At 65.9% G+C, this 11,982-nt stretch overlaps 2 protein-coding genes across 6 annotated transcripts in view; one reads left to right on the top strand and one right to left on the bottom strand.

The window, feature by feature from the left end:
- Positions 1-2,760: 2,760 nt before the first annotated feature.
- GATA2 (GATA binding protein 2) overlaps positions 2,761-11,982 on the bottom strand; it is a 12,563-nt gene continuing 3,341 nt past the window's right edge. Inside the window, exons 1-6 of one of the 3 annotated variants that reach the window (XM_044933498.2) lie at positions 10,840-10,975; positions 9,276-9,552; positions 8,241-8,882; positions 6,725-6,870; positions 4,782-4,907; positions 2,761-4,413 (exon numbers count right to left, since the gene is read on the bottom strand). In XM_044933498.2, coding sequence (XP_044789433.2) covers positions 4,114-4,413; positions 4,782-4,907; positions 6,725-6,870; positions 8,241-8,882; positions 9,276-9,504 — 1,443 coding nt within the window. In that variant the 5' untranslated portion in view covers positions 9,505-9,552; positions 10,840-10,975 and the 3' untranslated portion in view covers positions 2,761-4,113. Of the gene's footprint in view, positions 4,414-4,781; positions 4,908-6,724; positions 6,871-8,240; positions 8,883-9,275; positions 9,553-10,229; positions 10,403-10,839; positions 10,976-11,982 lie in introns of those variants that run through there. The other 2 variants (XM_025272460.3, XM_044933499.2) reach the window with 2 other exon arrangements.
- Positions 11,103-11,982, top strand: part of LOC102390977 — a 24,163-nt gene continuing 23,283 nt past the window's right edge. For 2 of the 3 annotated variants that reach the window (XM_044933502.2, XM_044933501.2), the window contains exon 1: positions 11,169-11,864. In XM_044933502.2, coding sequence (XP_044789437.2) covers positions 11,763-11,864 — 102 coding nt within the window. In that variant the 5' untranslated portion in view covers positions 11,169-11,762. Of the gene's footprint in view, positions 11,865-11,982 lie in introns of all 3 variants that reach the window. The other variant, XM_044933500.2, reaches the window with a different exon arrangement.

The raw sequence follows: 11,982 nt of genomic DNA, 5'->3' as shown, positions 1-11,982 counted from the left end.
GCCCGCAGTCATAAAGGCCCCGGCGCCCGGAGCAGCACGCCCGCCCTGCCTGGGAGCTCGGCGGCCACAGAATCGAAACTGTTTCCAGCACAATGACCCTGGGCTGTGGGAGACGTCACTGGGGGTTGGGAACAGCGGTGCGGATGGGAGCCCTGGGCCTGGGCCTGCTGCTTGGGAGGGACTTGCTGGCCTGGGAGCTGGGCCTCCAGGGCCAGCACGAGCCGCCCCCCCACTGCTGGGTCCACCGTCCCCCTCAGCACCGCGCCCCCACTGCCACCCTCCACCCAGCTCTGTCAGAGCCCCCTGCCCTGCAAACCCATAGTCCTGGCAACAGGTCCCCCCCAGCAAGGAGCCTCGCGTGTCTCGGGCCCACCCCCACGCCAAGAACCAACAGGGCCAGTTCCCGTGTGCGGGATCAGTGACCTGGTCTAGTTCATGGGTGTCTGAGAAGCTCCCGCCAGCAGCCCAGCGTCTAGCTGGCTCTCGGCACCTTCCGCGGCCATGGCCCAGGCCCCTGCAGGGACTCCAGCGGCAGAAAGAAGGAGGGAGATGGGGGTCTAATAGAGAAGCGTTGGGGACAGGGAGGCCTCTTCCAGGGGTCGTCCTGGGCTGTGGATTCTGTGCTTGGGTCGGGAGTGGGCTCTGGTTCTGAGCTGCAAGCTCTGGACTGAGGCTTGGGGCCCACAGAAGGGCCCCGGGGGTTCTGGGCTCTGCTCTGACGCCCGGATTCTGAGGTCCGGGCTCAGGGCCTCAGGCTGAGTTCCCGCAGGTAGGTGCTAAGTTCTGGGTCGGGGGTCAGGCTCTGTGCCCTGTGCTTCGGGCAGCAGCTTAGTCTCCGGGCTCTAGGCGGTGGCCCTGGACTCTGGGTGGAGGGCCTGTTGGCCAGAGGCCGGGCGGGGTCGCCATGCTGCTCACGGTCTGGAACGTCCTCTGCTTGGGAGCAGAGTCTTGCTGGTCTTGTGGGCCGTGTAACCCCCAGACCACAGCAGGGCCAGGTGTGTGTGCGCACTCGATGCACTGTCCAAGTGAGACATCCTCTCCTGCAGTCGGGAGCCGGGGCGCAGGCCAGCAAGACCCCGGGAGGGGAGGCCAAGCCCTGTGGCCAGGAGGGGAGCTGCTGAGAGCCTGCCCCGACTACACAGCAGGCTGTTTCTGCTCCAGCGAGGGCGCAGGCAGAGGGCACAGCGGGGGCACAGCAGGGGCAGGGGCAGCGTGGGTCAGGGCCCCAGGCAGGCACTCCCCTCCCTCTGTCCTGACTGGGGGGGTGGTCATCTGAGAGCCTCAGCAGGCACCTGAGCCTGCGCCCTCCAGCCTGCGGTATGGGCTGAGGCGGATAAGGGTGAGCCTCCTGGGCAGTGGACGTGAGGGCCTGGGAGCAGATAGATGGCCGTCAGATACACGTCGCCAGGGACCCGGGGAGCAGAGACGGTGGGGGTCAGGGTCATGGACGGTGAGCAGAGAGACTTGAGGAGGAATGTGACCTCGGGGAGATCAGAGATCCTGCTGGCGAGAGGGAGCCTTGGTCGCAGATACCACGAGTCACAGAGCAGAGCTGTGGGGAGTGAGGAGGTGATGGGGGCTTCACTTTCACTTTATCAGAGACCAAGAGGCTTCGAGTCAGTGACCGCGACCACCCAGAGGTGTGTGATCTTCCAGGGATCGAGGCCCTGATGGTTAGAGACTGAGGTGTTGCCGGGGACCTGTGAGGTTGGCGGTTGCTGCCACTGATGATGGGGGATGAGGGACACTGGTCATCGGGGACTTGGAAGGGAAGACTTGGCAGTCACCCGTGTTGAACGCAATGCCTCTCACTGGGCAGTCGGAAGATTTGATGGCAAGGAGGCCCCTCCGCAACCAGGGGCAGTGGTCCTGAGGTCACTGGAGACAAGTGACCAAGGACATTGCTGAGAGACGCTGGTGCTAGGGTGGCGTGGGCCTGCGGACGCTGATCACGTATGAGCAATCAGACCCGTCCCTGACTAGGAAAGTCCTGATCGGTGACGCTGGTGACCACACCCTGCATGACCCGGAATAGTAGTGACGGCATGGTGGTGGTCGGGCGCAGGGGCGTCGGCAGCCGGGCAGCCCGCTGGGGACACTGCCGGAGTGGGTGTGGCATGGGTGGTGAGAGGTGGTTAGGAGACGTGACCGGCAAGCAGGGCCTGCCACTGGAGACACTGCTGAGCACAGCCAGTGACCGGACACAGCCCCCAGCAGAGGCCTCGATGAAACACCGGCGATCACGACTGGGCAATCGGCTGTTAGTAAGCGGATGTCTACGGTCACAGGCTCTGGTGATCAGATGTGTCATTGATCAGGAGTGTTAGTCCTGATGACCGTCCCCAGTAACCAGAATCATTGATTAGAGAACAGCACTCAGTGACGTCAGTGGTCAAAGACACCGGTAAGCAGGTTTGCCGGTGGACACAGTGGTGAGCAGGGAACTCAGACACAGGAGCTCGAGAGGGTGGCAGGGGGAGCCACCCCCTGGGCTTTCCCTGAGCCCTGCTGAGCCCTTAGGAAAAGGGCCAGCATGTGGCTAAAGGGTGCAGAGCCCACAGCCTCCCTGAGCCTCCTCCCCCACACGCACAGAGACCCCAGGACCCCCACCAGGCGGTGAGGAAGTTCCGGTGGCACAGTTCAGGGGAGGCTCAGGAGCTCTTCCGTCTGAATCCCAGGGCTGTAGGACCTGTTCGCTCTTAACAGTCTCCACACCCAGGCGGGACTCAGGAGCCCCGTGAGCCCATGAGGCAGGCCAGAGGCATTCACAAAAGTATTTTATTATTCTTAACAGTATTCACTTTGAAGGAATAGGAAGAGCGCATACAATTTTTACAGACAATATATAAATGTTGTACATAATTAACAATAACTTAGTTCACTAATCCAAAATAAAACGAGCCAAATAAAACATAAAACCAGAAAATACTGCCGATTCTTCTTCTTATGCGGATACTAGTACAAAATAAGTTAGTCCGGCTGTGCTGCCCTATTGCACTTGGCCTGCATCGGCACAGTCCCCTTCCTGGGCCGGCCCCCGCCAGCCGCCGCGGCCGCACACACTCTCCGCCCGGACACGGCTATGCACAGCTGTACCTTGGGAAGGGTCCAGACAACCACAGCACGGCGCAGCGGGGCCCCGGCAGCCCCACCTGCCGGGCGAGCCCCCGAAGCCTGGAGCAGCCCCGGCCCCCGGCCCCCGTCCGAGGACGGTGCGATCTGAGAGCCTCTCCAGCCACAGCCTTGGTTTGTAGGTTTTCTTTGTTCCACAGCAAGGGCTCTTGTGGCCACGTACAATTGACTGGACCCAAAGAGTTTAAAAATAAAACAACTCGTCAGCGAGTTAAGCTTATGCAGGTTTTCTCCTTTTGTTTTTTTATATGTTTCTCTTTTGCGTCGGTGTTGGAGAAGAGGGGGGTTCAGGGGCTAGCAGAAAAAAGACGTATGTACAGGGCGTCTCCGGCCGAGGCGGTGGCACAGGCTCGGGCCATGGAGGGCGCTCAGGCCAGGCTGGCTCCAGCCTCAGGACCAGAGAGCGATGTGGGAGACGTTTCCCCTCTCAAGAAAGCGCTTCCTTCCTGTGACCCAGCCCTGGCCTGGGAATCCGCACAGGGCCGCCCCTGATTGTCTCTGCCCTCCGGGGCCTGCGCAGCCCCCCTGGAGAGGCTCAGCCCAGCTGGGTTCGGCGCTTGCAGAGGGGGCCCAGGTCCCCCCAGAGACCTGCCCCCAGAGCCGGGCAGGCAGGCTGGCCACGTGGCACCCGGCCCCAAGAACCAAGTCTCCCCATCCTCGTGAGAAACCTGAGCCAAAAAAATTCCTCCGCCTGCTCCCCTGTCTTCTCCGCGGCCCCCGAGTGTCCCTCGCCCGCTCGTGTCTCTTCAGAGTTGTCCTTTACGCTTACAGTCCTCAGCGGAAACCCCGCCTGGGTGCAGCCAGGCCTGCCCGGGAGCGGCTTCACAGTGGCGGCCAGGGCGCCCACAGGTGAGGCCGTGCGTGTCCAGCTGGGCGGGCAGGGGCCGCGGTCTCGGGGCGGGCCGGCCAGCTGGGTACTGGGTCCCCCGCGCCGTGGGAGCGCCATCCCTGGCGTCCTTCCGTCAGTCCGTGGGGCGGTCCCTAGCCCATGGCGGTCACCATGCTGGACGGGTGGGGGTGGCCGAAGGAGAGGCTGGAGGAGGGGTGGATGGGCGTCGGGGTGGGCAGCATGTGGCCGGAGTGGCTGAAGGGCGGCAGGTGGCCCACAGGCGCCATGTGTCCCGCCAGGGCGGCGGCGCTAAAGGGGGAGGCCTTGTCCTGCACACACCTGGACAGCTCCTCAAAGCACTCAGACCCCTTCTTGCTCTTCTTGGACTTGCTGGACATCTTCCGGTTCCGGGTCTGGATGCCTTCCTTCTTCATGGTCAGCGGCCTGTTCACCTGGGGGGCCACGCAGAGCTTTCAGAGGCTGGAGCTCCCCTCCCGGCCAGACCACGCCCCCAGCCTGGCCAGGGGGGCCCCTCCCGAAGGCCCATCGGCCTCCAGGGCCTTCCCGCCCTCCCTGCCAAGAAAGGCGCCTGTAGGGCACTGCCCCCCCACCCCCACCACCCTGCAGAAGCCCACCCACTGCAGGCTTTGCTTCTGAGCAGAGATGCCCGACCAGGGGGGCGTCCTCCAGCAAGCTGCCCCCCTCGTGGGAAGCCCTTCTGGCGCTCGCTTCCCAAGCCAAGCCACGCCGGGGATGGCGGCCCAGGCCGCTCCCCGCAGCACAAAGCCCGAGGTCCCCAGGGAGGGGCGGGGCCGCTCACATTGTGCAGCTTGTAGTAGAGGCCGCAGGCGTTGCACACGGGGTCCCCGTTGGCGTTCCGGCGCCACAAGGTGGTGGTCGTCGTCTGACAATTTGCGCAACAGGTGCCTGCTCTCCTGGCGGCCGACTGGGGGGGCGGGACGGGGCAGGGTCGGCAAGCTGGGCTCCCACGGCCCCCCGCGACCTCCCTCCTGACCCTCACACCACCCTGGCTCCCTTCCCCAACCCACTGAGCCCAGGAGCGCGAATCGCACAGGAGTCTCTGCATCTCAGAATCAGAAACCTAAACCATCACAGAAGTTCAGACTGAAGTGCTCTCAGAGCCAAAGGGGCTGCAAGTGCTGCAAGGGGAGGCAGCCACCTCCCCCAGCCCTCGGAGCATGAATGCCACACACGGAAACTGAGGCTCGGAGAGGGAGCCCGTCTAGACGGCTGGCCCGTCCCCCCCCCCCCGGGTGCCTCAAGCTGGGGCTGCAATTCCCACAAAATCCACAGTCCTGGGCACGTCCAAGCCCCAGGGCCAGAAGACGGGGCCCCGCAGCTGCCCAGGGCAGGGAGGACAAACGCTCAGGAGTCAAGCTGCACACCGCCCAGCGCAGTAGCCACTGGCCACGTGGCCATTTAAATTCAACTGAACTACAGTTTAAGCAAGTTAGAAATACAGTTTCTTCAGTTGCAACGGCCACATTTGAGGGGATCCCTAATCACAGCACAGCTGGAAGCTACCACAATGGATGGTGCATGCCCAGAAGGCATCCATTGGTCACAACCTACTGGACAACGCCGATCTACCTGTCCAGGGCCCTGTCCCCCAGTCCCCAGGGTCCCGACTGCCCGCAGCCCCTCGAGGAGTACAGGCCTGACCCGGAGCACCGGACTCCTGGAGAAGGCAGCAGCAGGCGCCCCAGAGGCGGGCTGAGAGGAGCTTCAGCCCAGAAGGCAGCCTCGCTCTCCAGCCCCCACAGCAGCACATCCCAGGGAACGGTGGGCGGCGGGCTGGGGGGGGAACCCAGGCCAGCAGGGGCAGGCGTGACCCCAGGCCCCAGCCTGGTCCAGAGGGGCCAGCCTGCAGCCCCGGGCGGGGAGGGCTGAGGGTGAGTAAGCAGCCGGAGCTGGAATTCTGACTCAGGGGCTGGCCTCGCATCCTCCGCCTGCCCGGGCCCTCACCCCGCCCTTGCTCCAGGAAAAAAAACCAGGGGCCCCCGAATCGGCAAGCGATTTAAGCCTCCCTCGTAAATCACTTCGCCCTGAAAAAATATATTTATTATTCTTAGCATTTTACGCATTATTTGCAGAGTGGAGGGTATTAGAAATTTCAAAACAGCCCAGCGAGAGGCAGGACTGAGCCGAGGAGAGAGACTGAAAACTCGCGGAGTCCGGAAACAGATACGCGAAGTTTCCTTATCTTTGGGCTGCAGATGTCCGGATAGGAAACTCCGGCAGGAGATCCGAAAGGGCATTTTTTTTAAATCACTCAAATGAAAATACACAGTATAGGTGACTCCATGGAAAAATAATAAAGGGCAGGTTTTTTTTTGGTGGTTGGTGTGTGTGTTTTATTTAAATAAGCACGAGGAGACTGTGTGTTGGGAAGCCAGGGAGAGCAGCCCCGGGCTACAGGGAACATGACTTCACGGCCCTATTTTTAAAAGTTTAACAGAGGCCAGGGGATGGGACCTGGGCCCCTGGATGCTCTGCTCCAGTGGTTGTGTTGGGGGGAATCCCTGAACGTACCAGGTGGGCTGCCCAGGGGAAACATGGCCTGGAAAGAATCTAGCCTAAAAAGCCAGGCTGCCCCAACTGCCAAGCAAGTGATTCTCATGATAAAAGATTTCCAGCAGCTGCATTTAAAGGCTTGGTTTTTTGTGTGTAAATAAGTGCGGCTCGGCCCAGGTCGACGCTCCGCCCGGTGCTCCCCCACCCCCAGGCCCCCGCTGCTCCTACCAGCCTCCGCTTGGGCTTGATGAGCGGCCGGTTCTGCCCGTTCATCTTGTGGTAGAGGCCGCAGGCGTTACACAGGTAGTGCCCGGTGCCGTCCCGCCGCCACAGAGGGGTGGCTGTGGCCCCGCAGTTGACGCACTCCCGGCCTTCTGCAAGGGGACGGGGGACACAGGGTCACACGGGCCAGCCTGCTGCAGGGGCCTGCGGACTCTTAGTTCCAGCTGGGCTGGAGAGGGACCAGGAGGTGGGATTCAGAGGGCAGCTAATGGCAGGGAGGGGAGCGGGCCCCAGGTTCTGCTCAGGGCACCAGCTCGAGCCGGGCCGGAGACTGGGCCCCTTCGAGTCCCTCTCCTCTCCGCCCCGTCCTCTCTCCCCAGCTGCGCCTGCCTCTCCTGGGTCCCTGTCCCGGGCCCTCAGATTCTGCTCTCCGTCCCCCGTCCTCGGTCACTTCCGTCTCTCTCCCCAGCCTCCTGTGCCTTCCGCCAAGGCCCTGGACTGGGATGGAAGTTGCTGCTGTTTCAAACGAAGTAAATACTCAGCCCTTTCGTTTTTAGGCCGAGCAGCCTGAGTGACCTTGCGGGGCGGCTCTTGGTGGTGCTAGTTTGTTTTGTTGTGAGAAGACCATCTGGAATTCGAATAGAACGTAAAACCAATTTGAGAGAAAGGACGACTTAAAAGGCCAGCGAGCTGGTCAGACAGGGCCCCCCAACGTAGGACCCAAGTGGGCACGGGCGGCAGCCTCAGTGCGAGCTGACCCTGCACGTTTCTCCCCACGTCCTTTAAATTGGCAGCCCACACGGGCAGGAGCGTGCGGCTGCTGGACTCCGGAGTGAACGTGCTGAAAGTGCTCTCAAAGGGGCTGAAAGGAGGTGAGGACGGCGGGAGCCCCACAGCAGCCTCCGCGTCTGCTCCCTAGCCGGCTCCAGCCAGTCCCCGCAGCCCCGGGCAGAGGCAGCCCCTGACCCCCGAGCAGGGAGGGAGAGGGAAGGACACGCCAGGGGGCAGGGAGCGCGCTGGTCCTGGGAATTTGGCCTCGGGGGAACTCTCCCAAGGAGATTGGGAGCCATGAGATCCCTGATCGAGTTGCAGATCTAGATTCCTTAAGGGTCTAGAGCCCTGAGGAGGGCAGAGGGCCCCCAGCGCAGCACCAACGTTCACGGACACACGGACACACACGTCTGAGCTGCCACGCCACGCTCCCTACACCCGGCGTTCTCTCTCACACAGTCATGAGAACATTCGCTTCAGGCTCAGGGAAGGGACAGGGGACCCCGGGCAGGCAGTGGCCCACCTTGGAGGGGAGGGTAAGGAATGGGAACAGGAAGCAAACTCTGGGGCCACCAGGAGCACCTAAGAACGTCTGCCTGCTCCCCCATTCTGGGGACTCAAAGATCGGTCGGGGGCCATCAGCCACCCCGGATCAGAGAGACCCGGGCCGCCCCCTCGCCCGGGTCTCAGCCCCCTCCCACCAAACTGCAAGCCCTCCCCACTCCCGGGAGGCCCTGGGCCCTCGCCTCACCTGAGCAGGAGCGGGCCTTGCTCCGCTGCTTCGGGGTGAAGCTGGAGGCCGGGCCACCCAGGAAGCCTCCGGGGTGGAAAAGCCCACTGCTGTAGTCGTGGGCGGCCGCTGGCACGTAGGAGGGGTAGGTGGGGATGGGGTGGTGAGTGGCAGGCTGGGTGCCCATGGCGGCCAGGCTCGGGCGCAGGGGGCTGCCGCCTTCCATCTTCATGCTCTCGCCCAGCGGCACCTGGTACTTGATGCCATCCTTGTCGTCCCCCCTGGGGGCGGCACTCCCCCCTGCCGAGGAGGAGGCCGGCGAGGCAGCCCCGGTGGTGCTGGGGTCCGGAGACACTTCCTTGGGGGGCGTGGGCGGGAAGCCGAAGAGGTGGGTGCCCGAGTGGGCTGCGGTGGGGGTCAAGGAGGCCACTGAGCCGCTGCCGCCCCCGCCCCCAGCCCCGGCCCCCGGGTACACGGACAGGGGCCCCCCGGGGCCTCCGGCGGCCGAGGGGTGCAGGGGCGTCTTGGAGAAGGGGCTCACAGTCCAGGGGTTGTGGTGGTGTGCAGCGGCCGCGGAGAGAGCTGCCTTGCCCCCGTCCAGCCAGGGCAGTCCCGGGCTGTGCAGCAAGTGCGGCCGGCACATCTGGCCTCCGGTCAGGCGGGCTACGGGGGAGGGGGGAGGGGGCGTCAGGGTGCGCAGGGGGAGCCAGGACGCCCCACTGCCGCGACCCCTACCCAAAGACAACTGGAAACATAACACCCCAACCGACAATTCACCAGGAACGTCAGTCCCCAACTGAGGGACAAGTGGCACAGAAGGAGCCCCTGGACGAGCCGGGAGGGCCCCCCCTACCCCGCAGGTCAGCTGGAAACAGGCAGAAGCCCCAGGGGTCCCAGAGCCTCAAGAGGCCGCTGCCCCCTCCTTTCCCGCCCCGATTTCTCAGCGGCCCCGATTGCTGCGGACCCCACATCCGGGAAGCAGGCAGCGGGCCTCCCCGCGTCCAGCGCCGGGCGCTCGGAGTCCGGGTCCTGGTCACTCTCGGGCCCGGGGCTCACCGTGCGCAGGGCTGTAGGAGACGCGCGCGCGCGCGTGGGCCGGGTTGGCGTAGTAGGGGTTGCCCTGCGAGTCGAGGTGGTTGAAGAAGACGTCCACCTCGTCGGGCGGCAGCAGCTGCGCCGGCTCCATGTAGTTGTGCGGCAGGCCCGGGTGGTGCGAGTCGGGGTGCTGCGCGTTCAGCACGGCGGGGTGCGCCATCCAGCGCGGCTGCTCGGGAGCCACCTCCATGGCTGGCGGCGGAGGCGCGGGGTCTGCGCGGAGGCGGTGGCGGCGCGCCTGCACGACGGAGGGGGCGTGAGGGGGGCCATGAGGGGCGCCGCCGCGGCCGGACACCTCCAAGCCCCACCGTGAGGCGTCCCGCGCGCCGCTGCGCCCCAGCCGAGCTCAGCCGCGGACCAGACCCGGGTGGGAGGAAAGCCCAGAGCTCAAAACGAAAGGAGGGGCGCGGGGGGCCGGCTCAGCCACGCACGCTCACACCGTGACTCGGGTACCCAGAGCCACACACTTCTGAGCACGGGGTCACACGCGGGGACAAAACCCCGGCACCAGTGACCCTAACGCACGTAGACAGCCGCACTTTAGTCATTCCCCCATCTCGCCCCGCACCATGCCACCCCGCACCATCCCTGTGCACAAACGCATAAACAGACTAAAAAGTTAAAGCCCGGCGCCCGGGGGGGCCCCCGCGGGGCGCACGATGCTGGCGACACTCATAGAACTACTCTTGGCGCTGACCTCTCCCCCCCAGACACACACACACGCGCGCGAGCGCGCGCGCGCGCACGCAGCCCCACGGGCCAAGCGCCAGCCCCCCGCGCGCTCCCCGGCGACACAAGCCGAACTTCTCACCGAGGCTCCGCACAGCGGCCACCCGCGGCCCGGCCCCCGCAATGACCTCTCGGAGCCCGGCGCGCCCCAGGACCCCCCCGCCCGCTCTCGCAGCCCGAACTTACAGACGCAGCGGCGCGGGAGAGGCGCGGCCTCGGCGCGGGCGGCGCGGGGTCGGGGACGGCGCGTCCGGAGGGCCGGAGGGTCTCACGGGGTGCGAGCAGGGGGCAGCGCGCGCCTCGGCCTCGGGCCCGCCCGGCTCCGGCCGCTCCGCATCGTCCGGCCGAGCTGGCGCCAGCTCGCGGCTCCGGCACAGACATGAAGCGGGGGCCGCGCGCGCCTAAGAAGCGCGCGCCAGCCAATCAGCGCCGCGCGCCGCCCAGCCTCCGCCCCCCATTGGCCGGCCCGCGGCTCCCGGGCCGCGGACTCCGGACGCGCCCGCAGGCCGCCCCCCGCGCCCGCCCGCCCCCTCCCGGCGGCCCCTGCTGCCGACGCCCCCAGCCCCAGGACTCGCGCCCCGCGGCGAGCTGCTGCGCCCTTTTCTCCGGGCCCGCGTGGTCCCCCTACCCTCCGGGCCCTGCTCCCAGTAACTAACCTCCAACCCGGCCCCCTCCCCAGAAGCCTGGGCCGCGCACCCTCTGGGCGTTCGGTGTCCTCTCCCGGGGACCCCAGTCCGTCCACTCTCTCGGACCCCGCCTCCTTTACCACTGAACGTGGCCACGGTGGTCCACCTACCTCCCCAGGCCGTTCCGTCCCCCAAGGGGGACTCTGGCCAGACCGGGGGCCAGGGGTTCGGAGGACAGCTGCGGGTCAAGAGCAGCGAGGGGCAGGAACTCCAGGGCCTCCCGTGGGCACCTGGGCCTCGGGCGAGAGGCCGCTTAGGACCGCTGGACCCGGTGGAGGTGGCCTGGCTGGGGCTCCGGGGAGGGGGAGGGGGCGCCCCCTTCCCGGGCGTGGCCTTTGCAGACCGACGGGCCGAACTGCCTGGGGCGAGGCCGTGCAGACCCGGACTGGCGCCGGCGCCGGCTCGAAGGAGACGCCTCGGGGCGGGAGGAGGCATTTTCTTCCTGGGGGGTGGGGTGGGGGGGGGTCCCTAAGAAGTCCCCCGGGCAGAAGGAGACGGTGGTCTGAGAACTGAGACCTCAGCCACCTGGAACTGCTCTCCACAAACGTCCAGTCCGGAGATGCAGCTTCGGGTGAACCCGGCCCCGCGCGCCGCTGTCTTTGCTCACTCCCATTGTACAGACAGGAGACCGAGGCGCCTAGGGAGTGGGTCGGGAAAAGGAAATTGGGGAGGGGGCCTGGAACAGGTGCGGGGGTAACGGGGAGTCACCGACGTCCTCCAGCCCCTCTCCCCTCGCTGGGCCCACGGCCCTTGGGGGTAGAAGCCCAGAGGGATGCTAGGTGGGCCCACGGCAGGGGGGAGGGCCGGGGTCCCGGCCACCCCCGGGAGGCGGGGGGAGGGGCGGCAGGATTGACAGTCGGTAATTGGGTAACTGGAGGCGGCTTCTCCGGCCCGGCAGCCCCGCCACCGCGACGCCGGGCCCCTGACGTCACCCGATTCGCCAGGAAATGAACTTTTTAATAATCTGAGGAGGGAGGAAAGCCCTCGGTCCCCTCGGCTCGGGGGGCACCAGGCCAGGCTGGGCTCCGCCGGCATGCCCCCGTCACCCCCTCCAAGGCCAGCTCTGGCAGCGCCACGGGAGCCTCCCCCTGCCTCGGCGTCCCGCCGGCCCCTTCTGTCCGAGGCCCTGGCGCAGGTAAAGGAGAGGGGGGGGGACAGTGGTGCAGAGACCTGGGCCGAGGGAAACCGAGCGTCTCTGGCCCTTGGGAACCCGTCTGCCCTGGCCGCTGGCCGCGCCTCCCGCTCCGGGGCGC

This window comes from Bubalus bubalis, chromosome 21 (assembly GCF_019923935.1).
Source record: "Bubalus bubalis isolate 160015118507 breed Murrah chromosome 21, NDDB_SH_1, whole genome shotgun sequence".
Taxonomy (NCBI): domain Eukaryota; kingdom Metazoa; phylum Chordata; class Mammalia; order Artiodactyla; family Bovidae; genus Bubalus; species Bubalus bubalis.
Note: the sequence above shows the minus strand (reverse complement) of the source record. Positions and strands in the feature narration are given on the sequence as shown.